We start from the raw sequence: 13,428 nt of genomic DNA on the forward strand, positions 1-13,428 counted from the left end.
ATAATAGCAAAGTGGTCAATGATTCTACTCCTCTGCAAGATATTGGTTGTTTCCAACGATTAGTAGGACGACTAATTTATCTTACTATTACCAGACCTGATATTGCTTATTCAGTGAGTTATGTGAGCCAATTCATGCATGCTCCTACCAAAGGACATATGGAGTTGGTAGACCGTATTCTATGTTACTTGAAGTCATCTCCGGACGAGGTATATGGATGAAGAAAAATGGGAACACTATTATTGAAGGATTCTCTCGATGCTTGATTGGGCGGGTAATCCTATTGATCGAAAATCAACTACTGCTTCTGCGTATTTGTTGGAGGAAATCTAGTCACTTGGAAAAGTAAAAAACAAAGTGTGGTTGCACGTTCAGTCTTTGAGGCCGAGTATAGAGCAATGGCATCCGCAACTAGTGAATTGGTATGGATCAGATCTCTTCTTCAAGAATTAGGATTTGACAGTTTTTAGTCAACCTATGAAGCTCTTCTCGTGATAATCAAGCGACTACTCACATTGCTTCCAACCCAGTATTTCATGAAAGAACCAAACATATTGAGATTGATTATCATTTTATTCGTGAGAAAGTCCAAGATGGAACTATTGAAACTCCATTCATAAGAAGTGAAGAGCAACTTGCAGATATTTTCACAAAAGCTTTATCCAAGGGAACATTCCAAAAACTATTGTCCAAGTTGACCTCAGATGTTATCTTCGATCCAACTTGAGGGGGAGTGTTATCGGAGACTTCATACTGAAGATCGAACCACGTTAAAATTGTGTGGAACTGAGGTTGATCTGGGCGCGCTTGCACGCACCACGATTTACTTCCTCAGGAGGAGCTTTATATTAATGCCGCCGAATGGGTGCGAACCCAAGACCTCTGCTAGGGAAGTTGGGTCTTTAACCGCTTTAACATACCACATTTGGAAAAAATAATATTTTTTTTTGTACAAAGACGCTTTTTATATATGGGGATAGGGATAGATATTACATATGCCGCCAGCAGGAGTTGAACCCATGACCTCTCCACTGAGAAGTGGGTTCCTAACCATCCTACTCCTCCATTGGCAAAAAAAATAAAAAAATTGTTTATAATATTTTTTAATTTTTAATCTGAACCGTTAAATATAAAATTGATGATGTGGCCGAATCTCTACCGCGGCTGCTGCTGTAAAAATCCGTCCAAAGCACCACCGCAACTTGACATTAATATTATTTTAAATAAAATGCTGAAATTAGATTGCCGGATTTCAAGTGAAAAAACCCGAGCTGTTTGGGAATTTATCCGTTTAAATGAAAAAAACAACCCATCTTTTAGCCAGTGTCTTCCTTTGATCCAAGTCTGGGGGCTTCGCTTTTCTCTGTTGTTGCTGTGATCCCTAAATAGGAGAAACCGTCCTTTTAAAGGTCAGGTGCATACTTGCTTCTTTGTTTTCCGTACAAACCTTCCTCTAGAACTGAATCTTAGTCTTATCTTCATTGTTCTGCTAGATTTTGATCCCATCGAATTCTTCTTTTTCTCTTTCGTTGGCTCTTCCCATCTTGTTCAGTGCTTGAAACCTAGAAGAGTAGATATTCCGAATGAATTGTCAGGAAATGCTGTAGCATATCGAGTTGCTGAAGAGGAAAAGATAAATTAGGAGAAAGAGACAAAGTCTTCTCCAATAAAAGGAAACAAGGGTGTAATGTTTTGTTTAATCGGGTTGGGTGGGTATTGGTTAAACGGGTTTTGTAACTGAATTTATTTCGGTTCACGAAAAAAAAAAAAGAAGAATTTTTTGGGTACAAAGTTGCTGTTTTTTTTATATAGGATAGTGATATTACATATACCACTAGTGAACCCATGACCTCTGAACTCACTTAAAATTTGTGTTTTAATTTCAACCTGTTATTTAGAATGATACATGTGAAGTTGTGGTCATTTACTGCCGTGGACAGTAGAGAGACGTGCATAGAAGAGGATGTTTTTCCTTAAAATAACTCTTTCGCCTAATTCTTGTCGTCCTGCAGTGTTTAATTCTCGAAGAAAGGTAGAAACGTATCCCGATCGGCTCTAATATGTATTTGCATTTGTAATTTTTCTTTTAAAAGCTTTGTTGATCTTTTATTTGGGATTTTGAGCATGTTCTTGATTGCAGCTTGTGACAATCCCGCTATCTTGTTTTCAGAGTTGAAGCATTGTGTGCATTCATTCTTCCCTCCTCTTCGAAACAGTCATCCAAAAGTTGAAGCATTGATTCTGCATTCCACCGGTGATTGAAGCACAGAAACAAATATTAAGGCGACGTTTCGTCAAATGGATAGTTCCTGGAAGAAGTATGAGCTTATACTTCTTTCCTCCTATGCCTTGGCCTTTTATATGATTATCATCCATCGATCTCTGCAGCTCTCTCACGGTGTGTAACTTCCTCCTCCATCCTTCTCTGTCTGTTTCTATTATTACTATTTAAATTATGCCACTTAAGAGTTCATTTCTACGTCTCTTTTTCTAATTTACGTTTTGTTTTTTTTCCCACCTTATTTTCACTTTTCTGGGGCAATAAATAAATTCCATCTGGTTGAAAATTTTTGATGGGAACATAAAATTGAAATATTTATTTATTTTTTAATAAATGAGTTTTGTATTGTTGAGGAAAAGTACAGAGCTGGCATCTTCCTAGAACCGCCAAGCATTGAGTGGGTAAGGAGAATCAAACCAAGGAAAGCATTCCTTCATAACCAGTGTCTCAAATAGGAAAACAAGTCTCAATTACTATCTGTATTAAACATATGCTTCTGCATTCTTCTGAATTAGGTGATTCAACTCTTTTAAGGATCTCCATAGGTTCCCACCATACTTCTTGTTGCTGTGGCTGAACTCTGTCTTGTAATATGCTGGTTGGTTTTATTCTTGCCCGCACAATCCTAACCTACTCGTCTCATAATGAAACCGCCTTTTGCAGGATTCTCCCTCTTGTAACTTGAGTTAAGCTGCCTTTAGCGCTATTCTCCGTCTTGTAACTTGAGTTTGCCAAGGCAGTTGGATGGTTCCATTAAGTTTTCTAGTTTGGAGTCTGGTATGATGGACACCTCCAGAAAGCCTTCTTCTGTGCAAATTTTGAACCCTCGAAGAATGGCATGCAATTCCATTTCCAGGACCAACAGTTTCCTCTTTTGGGTATCCCAAAATTGGACTTCTTGATAAGGACTTTTTGCTACCCCTACATGCTGCTGCTGGTTTACTAGAGCTCCATTTCAATGCAACTAGTAAAAAGAATTGTTTAATTAACTAATATAACTTAGCGGAATGGTAAATAAAGTTTACTCACTTTTCAACCATATTACATGGATTTGTTTAGGAAAACATGATAGGGGATAAGGAACTTAATTGATGAGTTCAATTACAATGTTTTTGAGTTTTTAATTAGCTACAATAATAACAACAGCAAGCCTTATCCCAGCTAAAAGGGGTATGGTACATGGATCCTTGCCTTCAAATCAGCTCTCTTTGAGGCTATACTAGATACATGGCCTAAACCATGCATATCCTTTCTCGCCAATTCTCTTAAAGTATTTTAGATTTTCCTATAGCTGTTTTAAATCCTTTATTCTAGATTCCATCACTTCTCTGAATAGGGCATTTAAAGGCTTCTGTTGAACATGGCCATGCCACCTCAAATGAATTTTTTGTAGTTTATCATTTATCAGAGCTACTCCAAAACCAACTCTAATATGATCATTCCTTACTTCATCCTTCTTAGTTTTGCCACTCATCCATCTTAGCATCCTAATTTTTGTTGTATTGAGTTTATCTATGTGATGCTTCTTAACAACCTAATACTTTGCAGTTTGCACCATACATCATAGCTGGTCGTATGATGGTCTCATAAAATTTTGCTTCGAGCTTAAAAGGAGACGTTGATCACACAATAAGTAGATACATCCTACTTGCAAAGTTCCATTTTCTTCTTAAATTAGTCTTACTCTCTATCATTCCCCTTCACTTGTGAATAGATCAAGCACTATATTTCAGTTCCCTTGTCTTTGAAAATTTTGACCTCGGCTTAATTTCTGTACCATCTTGCTTGTTTGACTGCTCAAAACAATTCATTGTTGGTATCAAGAATTTCACTTGAAGTCTAGAGGTGCTAAAATAAGGATAATGAGGAAAGGATGTTACTGGCTTCAAAGGAGTGATAGTGCCCCCTTAGACCACTTTACGGGTGATACTTGCTTAAGACCAACCTGAATATCTCTTGCTTTGAAGGCCATAGGACATTGAAATCAAAATTTAGGTTGCAAGTTTGGAATGATGACAAGGTATAAGCTTCCTCTTTCTCCTATTTGTTTCCAGCTCACTTGGGAAGGCTTTTTGGTTTGCGACGTGGATGGATTGCAAGTCTTCCAAATGTATGTTCTGCTTCCTGCCTTAGCTTTTTGTTCATATGGTTATTGTTTTTAATGGAATTTACTTGTCCTTGTTGCCATCAATTTTCTTCTGATAAATTATTGATGTAGGGGAAACCCTAGAAACTAGGGGATCTACAAAGTGGGCTACTAGACTCTTAGAATGAGACACCTATCCTTGATAGATAATAAAAGAAAAAGGAATTGCAACACTTGAATTCTGATTAAGCTTGCTTGTAAGACAGTTAAAGCAGAGAAAGAAACACAATAAGTCCTAACTAATGAACACAACTAAACAAGAATCCTAGGGGAAACCAGAGGATGGGGATATTGACACCATAACTCTAAGTTGAATGCAAGAATATCAACAATTCTAAGGAAAATAGTACTATCCTAGTCAAAATCAGGTTTCTAACAATGAATTAGCAATTAACAATGCAAAGGAATCTGTGGAAGTTTTGTTTTAAAGAAACCACTGCAAAGGAAGAAAGATAAATTAAAAATATTCAAAGAGAGGCTTAATAAAGTTGCCTGTTGGTCCTGGTTGCAAAACAGGGGTTAGAAAACATCTAGGAACAGAAATAATAGAAAGAAAAATATTTTTAAGTAATGTTGAAACCCAGGAATGGACAGTAAGGTTAGGATGGGAACCATAGCAAGACTGCTGTACTAGAGGTGATAATAGAGAAGGAGAGAAAGAAAAGAAGAAATAAAAAAAAAGGTTCACAGAGAAAGAAGAAAATTCTGATGGACAGAATAGCAAGGAAAGAGGAAGAAAGGAAAAAAGAAAGAAAAAAAAACTGAGAAGAATAGAGAGAATCGATAGAGAGAGAAGGAAGAAGAAAGCAGCTATCCTAGACAGGGAAGAAAAGAAGAAGAGAGAAGTTTGATCACGCAAGAAAGAAAGGAGGAGGATAGGAGAGGACTTACCTGGGAGAGAGAGAAAACCAAGCTAGAGAAATTTGTGCAAGAGAGAGAGAGATAATCTTCTGTTTTCATTCTTTCATTGCTGCCAAAAACGAATTCCATACAAAATTTAAATAAAAGAATTGATCCCTTCCAACCCTACATGCTTTATTCCCAAAATAACCCCAACTTAAATAACAAATATAACCCAAACCCAAACTAATTCAAAATTGGGCGAAAATAGATTCTAGGCCCAGCCCATAAAGACTCAAACATAAAATTAAAAAAGTTCAATAGCAAACTACTACCCAACTCACTAAGACTAAGGAAAATTAACATGACAAATTGCCTATGAGCAGTGCTCCTCATCGAACCATGGGATCCTAGCAATCCGATAATCTCCAAACTCATTGTCCATCCACATAGATGCTATCATGGTATGATCTCTATGTCGGCTTCACTGGTAAACTCGGAACTGCCCATTGATGTTCTCATCAATTATTTTAAGATCTCTTTAATTCTAACATGGTTGACTCATATCCTTCCAATGCACTCACTTAATATTCTTGAAAATTGTACATATTTAGTCAGCTAGGGCAGTGCACCTATATTAGTATGTTGGGGGGAAGGGGGTGGGTTTCATATTAACTTGTTAATTTTTCCTCAAATTCAGGAAAGTTTCTGCCTAGTGATATTTCAATATTCGCTTTGAACTTTCACTCAAGTGGAAACTTTTTAAACCACAACTAGTTTTTGTTATTTTGTATATTACACTATATATATTGTTATGCATTGCTTAATGGCACTTGATTATATTTTGTTAGGAAAGCTGAAAATGCGATGGAGTTTGAATGGCTCAATTTACTGTTTTATTAGTCTTTTGTTTTGTATTTAAAAAGGCTTTTACAGACTACAGAGTTTACATGAAGATGGGAGATGTAGTTACAGTTGGAGAGATACAACATACAAGGGATTCAAATTTTAATTTTTTTAGGATAATTGGAACTGAGTTTACATGAGGATTGGAGACATAGTTACAGTTGGAGAGATTCAAGGGAGTCAAATTTAAATAAATTCAAATTCTAATGTCTAGCATAAGTTGATCTTTGGCCCCAAAAAAAATGTCTAGCATGCTTTGAAAAAATCCTCAACAATTACTTTTTGAAGCGCTGGAACCATGCACGGGGTGCTTGACACAGCCCATTAAGAGCCTTGCATAGACGGCACGCATGATGGATTGTGTATCAGAAAACTGGGTAGCTGCTGCATATAGACAATTTCCTCTGGTGTGCCATTTAAAAAAGGGTCATCCCTGATGTTTAACTGATGGAGCTTCCAGCATGAGATGCAACATTCGCAATGAAGGTGCGTATAGTGGCTGTTTTCACAACTGGTCTGAAGGTATCTGTGAAGTCAATTGCAGGTTTCTAGTTGAACCCTTCTCCATTACTGCTACTTGTTTTTAGTTCTCGGGTGTAGCCTTGTAAGAGGTTGATTAGTTTGAATGGAGTTAATGGATATCAGTAAAGCATGTCGTATGAATGATGGATGGTGAAAACGGAGAACGGGGTTTGGTCGCAGTGAACTGGTTCAGCTGTGGGTAGCCATAGAATAAGATGGTGGGGGTGGTGGAATTAATTGTGCTGGGTTGGACTTGGCGGTGGAGGATTTAATTATGGTGGATTGAGTTGAGGTGGTGGGAGTAAACATTGTTGCAGTGCTGATGGATTTGGTGACGTTTCTGGGCTTAGGGAAGATGTAGATGTATTAGTAGGTAAGTAGGTTCAGAGGGGATGTCAGAGAGGAGGTGGGTGATTGTGGTAATGCATTGAAGGGTATGGACGTGGGAGTGGCTATGGCTAGAGGAATACCAATTGTGTTGGTAAGGGTACTGAGTGACCTTTGATAGGCCCCTTATTCCTGGAGTCTACACCAGGAAGAAGACCCGAAACCGGGGAGTCAGCAGTGTAGGGTCAGTTAGTTATGGGTCAGCGGTGTTACAGTTACGTTTTGTTGATAGTTAGGAGTTAGTTATTTTCATTATGTTCTTTGTGGGAACAGAGAGGTAAAAAAAGGTATCAAAGAGTTGAATAGGGTTTGGGCAAGGAGACTTGCAAGAGAGTACTGGCCTTCCATAGCCAGAGTGGTTTTACTTGGGTTCTGGTAATGTTGTATTATGCACTTGGTGTGGAGTACTGTTGTCGCCTAATACTATCTGTTTTAGAGTCTTTTTGTGTGTGAATTCAACGAGGCTTCACTGTTGAAAAGGGTACCTAAGAATTGTGTGGTTGTTATTTGTGAGAAAAGGGAATGCATGCTAATTAAATGTCATATGGTGTGCTATGTTAAATATGTATACTCTTCCTGTTGGGATGTGAAGACACCTACATGCCCTTATTATTAGTACTACACACAGTCATACACTTAGAGCCTCAAAGAGTTTGTCTTCATGATAGGGTCTAAGACTGGGAAAACATTACAACAACAACAACAACATGCCTTATTCCAACTAAATGGGGTTGGCTAAATGGATCCTTGCCTTTCAATCAGCTCTATTTGAGGCCATGCTAGATACAAGTCCTAAACTGATATGAACACAGTGGGAGTGCCATTTGGACAAGGACAGGTCAGTACACAAGAACAAGCTGGAGCTGAAGAGGACCACAATTCTGGGCTTCCACGTTGGTCTCATAGAAGGGGAAAGAAGCCAGCATACCTGGAGAATTATACTCATTGAGGATAATGAAATATTTGTTGCTGATCTGATCCCTGCTGTTTGTTACCCATTTGCCTTTTGCTTTTTGCGTTTGGTACTTTGGTTAGTTATTTTTCTGTTTGGTTTTGTTGTTTGGTTTCTTTGCAATGATTATCGGATCAACTTTGATACCTATGGCTAACGGTTGTATGGAGCTGTATAAAGTAGGTAAGAGGAACCCTAAAAGGCAATGAGAATTATTATTTCCTCAATCTCCTGTTTGCCCTTCTCTCTAAGGCTCTCTTCTCTTCTCAATCGTCCCTTTCTGTACCTCAATTTCTGAAGGTCACAACATAAACATGCATATTTTTTCTTGCCGCTTCTCCTAAAATTATCTTAGGTGACCCCTAGCTCGTTTAGTTCTTTTGATATGGATTAAATCACTTCTCCGTACAGGGGCATTTAAAGGCTTCTATTATATTGACTTTCTTGTACCTTATCATTTATTGGAGCTGCTGCCAAACCAGCTCTAATATGATCATTTCATACCTTATCCTTCATAATTTTCCCCCTTGTCCATCTTAGCATCCTCATTGCTGCTCCATTGAGTTTATTTGTATGATACTTCTTAACAGCCCTACACTCTATACCATACATCATAGATTCATAGCTGGTTGTATGATGGTCCTATAGAATTTTCCTTTGAGCTTTAAAGGTATACGTGGACAAGACCCCAGACACAACTCTCCATTTCACGTACCCTATTTTAAATCATTAGGAAATATCTTCCTCTATATCACCACCTTTATTTATGATTAAGTAGAGGTACCTGAAACAACTGCTTTGTGGAATTTCCTTCCCATCAAGATTCAACACTTTATCTTCCATCCAATCATGACAAAAGTTACACACTAGATATTCCGTCTTCATTTTACTTAGTTTAAAGCCTTTCAATTCCAAAGTTGCTCTCTATGATTCTAACTTGGTATTAATTCCTACTTGTTTCTCATCTTTCAATATCATCTGCAAAATACACCAACGTACCTCATCTTGAATGCTTTTGGATGAATCATCCATTATAAGTGGAAATAAATATGGGCCTATTGTAAATTGTTGTTGATCGGAAGTTCACCACCTGTGTCCCCCCCCCACTCCCCCCCCCCAAAAAAAAAAAAAAAAAAAAAAAAAACTATTCTTACGCTTGATCGTGAACCATCATACATATCTTTAGTTATGTCTACATATTTACTTGTAACATTTATTTTCTCTAGCACTTGGCAAATTAATGCTCTAGCGACTATCATAAGTTTTTTTTCCCCCCTTCTAAGTTAATAAAGATTATATGAAGATCTTTCTTACACTCTCCGTGCCTTCCCATAAGTCTCCTAATAAGGTAAATAACTTCCTGTATAGATCTTCTCGAGATAAACCCAAGTTGGTTTTCAGCAATGGTGGATTCTTGTTTTATTTGAGTTTCAATTACTTTCCCATAATGTCATAGTATGACTCATTAATTTTATGCCTCTATAGTTATTACAACTTTAAATATTTCATTTATGATTGTAAATTGGGACCATGATGCTTCTCCTCCATTTATTTGACATTTTCCTTGTGCTCATATTCTTATTAGAAAACTTGGTTACCTAAGTTAGTCCACAGATCCCTAACCTCTTCCATACTTCTATTGGGATTTCATGAGGACTTTATGCCTTGCGTACTTTCATTCTCCTTAGAGGTTCTTTTATTTAGGGCATCATAATTCTCTGCATCTATGTCGGAAAATTGGTCCCGTGGTGAATAGTGTGATCCTTTGAGTCACAAATACCTAAAGTATGTTCGTTTAGAATGGGAAAACATTGAGACACAGGAATCTGAAGAATTGTATAATCAGGAGGGATCCAAAAAGATTTTCATGAGATGTTTTGCCCTTTAAAACTGGAGAGGGTAATCAACTAATGATGTTAACAGCTGTTGTAAATGCTTCAAACCAATATGTTTTGGCATGTTAGCCTGTGTTGAGACTTGAGAGGGCATTTTAGGGAAGAAAAAGAGCCATTGGGAATTAGTGTTAGGTGCTAATTCTCGTTTGTATTGGGGCTGTCCAGGAGTGTCCTTGGTAGGTTAGGATTTGGAGTTTTAAATCCTATGCGATTTCTATCTCCTTTTCTAATAAATTTATACTTGAAAATGATCTATAAATAGTAGAATAGGTGGCTGTAGTCTTCATCAACTCATTGTGAGGCTCTACACCTCGTTCCTCTCATTATTTCATCTCAAATTATATGCCTACTGTGTCTTGGAGCGCTGCAATCTCCTTCTTCACATCTTCCCATATCTGAGTTTTGTTCTGCAGCAATTAGGGGCATTGAAGTTGTGGTAAAGCCTATTCTAGCTTGCAGTTTAGAGGGAGCAGCACCTTATGCTGTAGTTTGGTGGATTTATTAATTGCCGATGAAGTTTCTAAGCAAACTTCTCTTTTGGTTGGAGTTTTTCTGCATCTGCAACTTCTGATTTTTGAGGCGAGTACCTGCTATTGTGTTTTTTTGACTAGGCAAAGGAGCCAGTCTAGTTTTTGTTCTGCAATACACTCTTTCTTGGGAATTCTTTTCTGCGATTGAGATAAATTCTTTGGATCAGAAGCCGCTCTTGGATAAAGTATATTTTGAGATGGTGTGTGGGAATATCCTTTGAAGGATCCTTGAAGTATCAATTATTTGTGGGTAATTTTTTTGGAATCACTGTGGTTAGTTTTCTTCAGATCCCTATTTCCTTTGATTTTGGAATACCTTTTTTTTTTTTATCTCATGGGAGAAACTACATCTAGTAATAGTGATAATATAGGTGCCATGACTGAAATTATTTCCTCATCCTCCCGTTGTTTGACTAAAGAGCAATTAAAAGGGGTATCAAAGTTCCATCAATGGAGGGCTATAGTAAGAGTGGTTCTCATTGGTCATGGATAACTAATCACTTGAGTAAACCAGCACCTAAAGATGATAATGATTGTCGGGAATTACTGATGCCCGTATACTTGAACAAAATGTTCAATTCTGTGGCAGAAAATATTGTTGTTTGGTTACCCACTTGCAGACTATTAGAGAACTATGGGAGTATCTGAATGTATTATATTCTGGTCAAATTAACCTGGTGAGATTCTATTGATTATCACATGACTTCTGTGGAGTAGATAGGAAGGGTAGAGATATCACTTAGTATTTTGCATATTTCAGAAGGATTTATGAAGAATTAAACTCTATTCTCCCTGTCTCCTTCGATGTGGAAACAATGCAAAATCAAAGAGAACAATTATAGTTATGATGAGTTTTTTGGGAGGTCCTGGAAAGGAGTTTGATGGAGCTAGAGCACAGATTCTTGGCAGTGATCATGTCCCCACTTGCTGAAACCTTTTCAAGAGTCCTTTATGTAGCCAGAGAGAGTTCTAATAAGCTTTTGCAACTGTTTCCAGTGGTAACTGTTGAGGACATACTCTTAGACAACAAAATACAGGTTGGAGTTGTGGAAGTAATTATGGCAGAATTTTAGGTGCTCAAAATTCTTCTGACAGTACACGACAGGTTAGAACTTGTCATAATTGTGGACGTATAAGACTATTCAATGTTTTTGCTGGAAACTTCATGGAAAACCCCTACACATTGCCAACGCAACCACCACATCCAAAATCCACCTCTGCAGACAGTAGAGTTCCACCTGAAGTAAGACTGTAAAAATGACTGAGGAAGATAATATTTGCTCTACTCGGTTCCAGGCTACTTAATTGCAGACCACCACTACTACCCTATTCAGGTAGGTAATGGTCCAGCTTGCCTCTTATCCACATCTTGCACTTGGATCTTCAACTTAGGAGCGTCTGATCATATGACTGGGCAATAGGTTTCTTTTCTTCTTTTTGTTCTTCATCCCAAGGAAGAAAATTCGATCGATATGAACATTTTGACCTTGGAAAAGGTCGAAATTTCGAGGTTTCGGTCAAAATTTCGACCAAAACTGGATAGTTTTTTCCTGATTCTTGAAAACTCAATTTCGAGCCTCAAATGCACTCAAATTGATTTGGATTTTTGCATACTAGCTATTTCAAGCATAATAAACACTATAATAACTACTAGTTTACTAAAAAACTACTGAAAATGTAACATCCAACATTCCAAGTATATACTAAATAGTACATGAATCAGAGAAGAAGCTGTATTGTTATTACTTACAAGTCTATTCTATTCAAGCCTCAAGGTCTCCCTCTTCCGTCTGCACCCCATACAAATGACAATATAACTCCCATGATGTTTGTTCCCGCCCCATATAGTTTTGGACATAGTCAAGAATTGCACCTCTGTATATGGCCTCATCCACATGCATAAAATTCCCTAACGGTGGGAAGTTGTGAATCTCCAAAGGAACTGGTGGTGGTGGGCCTTGTGGCTGTGGAATAGTGTGGAAGATCTGCTCAACAAATGAAAGACCACCCTGCCCCTGGCTCTCAGGACTAGGAGAAGGATAAGGATACTGATAAGGTCGCAGTGGCTGACTCCGATAATCGACAGTGGGAGGGACACCATAAGCTCCATAGGCCGCTCCATAAATATAAGGCTCTAGTCGTGGCTGACTGGCCTGACCCTGAATCTGATAGCCAAAAGGGACACCATATGGTTCATAACCATAAGGACCATAACCATAAGTCGACTCAGTAGAACCAATACTCTCCACAGCAGTATCATATGAGGACTCTGCAGGCCTATGCCATCCGGATCCTCTAGAGGTGGAGGAGTCTCTAGCATCATCAATGCTCATCAATCTCATAGATCCCACCAAGCTCTCGGCATCGGATGGACGGTAGGACCCATATGATGGCGTGTCCTTTGTGCTCCAGCCATGCTGTCTCCCCTTCCCCTTCCTCGAATATGTAGAGGAAACATTTTTGCCTCGAGATGCAGCTCCAGTATGGTCTGAATCCTGTGTCGCGTGGGTGAACTGATTCTCTCTTGTGAATCTCGGTGGTCGTCCTCCCCCCCCTTGACTCTCACGTACTGCTGGTGGTGGTGGTGGTGGTCTCTCCCTAGGATCAGCTGAATCTTGATCACGAGGTCCCACACCCTCCTCATCCCCTCCATCATCACCACCATCGTCGTCATCGCCGGAGGCCTGCGTCACCTCATCCTCATTGTCGGACCAGAAAATCAAATCCTCACTCTGGGTGGATGCACTAGGGTGTGGCACGAAGGGACGGGCGGGCTCTGCATGTGGCCTCCCCTCCTGGGCCATGAAGTCCCCCACATCAGCCCCCATCTCCTCTCGCAACCGACTATTGGGAAGACCTCCATCCTCATCCAGCAATCCGTCTCCACTATCCCTGATCCAGTCAACTACTAGGTTATCATCATCATCCATCTCAAATATGTCGGCCAACTCGATATTGGTGCTCTCTCT

At 38.8% G+C, this 13,428-nt stretch overlaps 1 protein-coding gene across 6 annotated transcripts in view; it reads left to right on the plus strand.

The window, feature by feature from the left end:
• The first annotated feature begins 1,241 nt into the window (after positions 1-1,241).
• The window catches only part of LOC149029148 (MBOAT (membrane bound O-acyl transferase) family protein), a 71,529-nt gene continuing 59,342 nt past the window's right edge, over positions 1,242-13,428 (plus strand). The window contains exons 1-3 of one of the 6 annotated variants that reach the window (XM_089140642.1): positions 1,242-1,414; positions 2,171-2,398; positions 4,336-4,391. In XM_089140642.1, the coding sequence (XP_088996768.1) occupies positions 2,299-2,398; positions 4,336-4,391 (156 nt within the window). In that variant the 5' untranslated portion in view covers positions 1,242-1,414; positions 2,171-2,298. Of the gene's footprint in view, positions 1,415-1,848; positions 2,075-2,140; positions 2,399-4,335; positions 4,392-13,428 lie in introns of those variants that run through there. The other 5 variants (XM_089140613.1, XM_089140627.1, XM_089140634.1 and 2 more) reach the window with 5 other exon arrangements.

This window comes from Hakea prostrata, chromosome 1 (assembly GCF_041222555.1).
Source record: "Hakea prostrata isolate BN-2017 chromosome 1, UWA_Hpros_2, whole genome shotgun sequence".
In the NCBI taxonomy this organism is placed as follows: Eukaryota; Viridiplantae; Streptophyta; class Magnoliopsida; order Proteales; family Proteaceae; genus Hakea; species Hakea prostrata.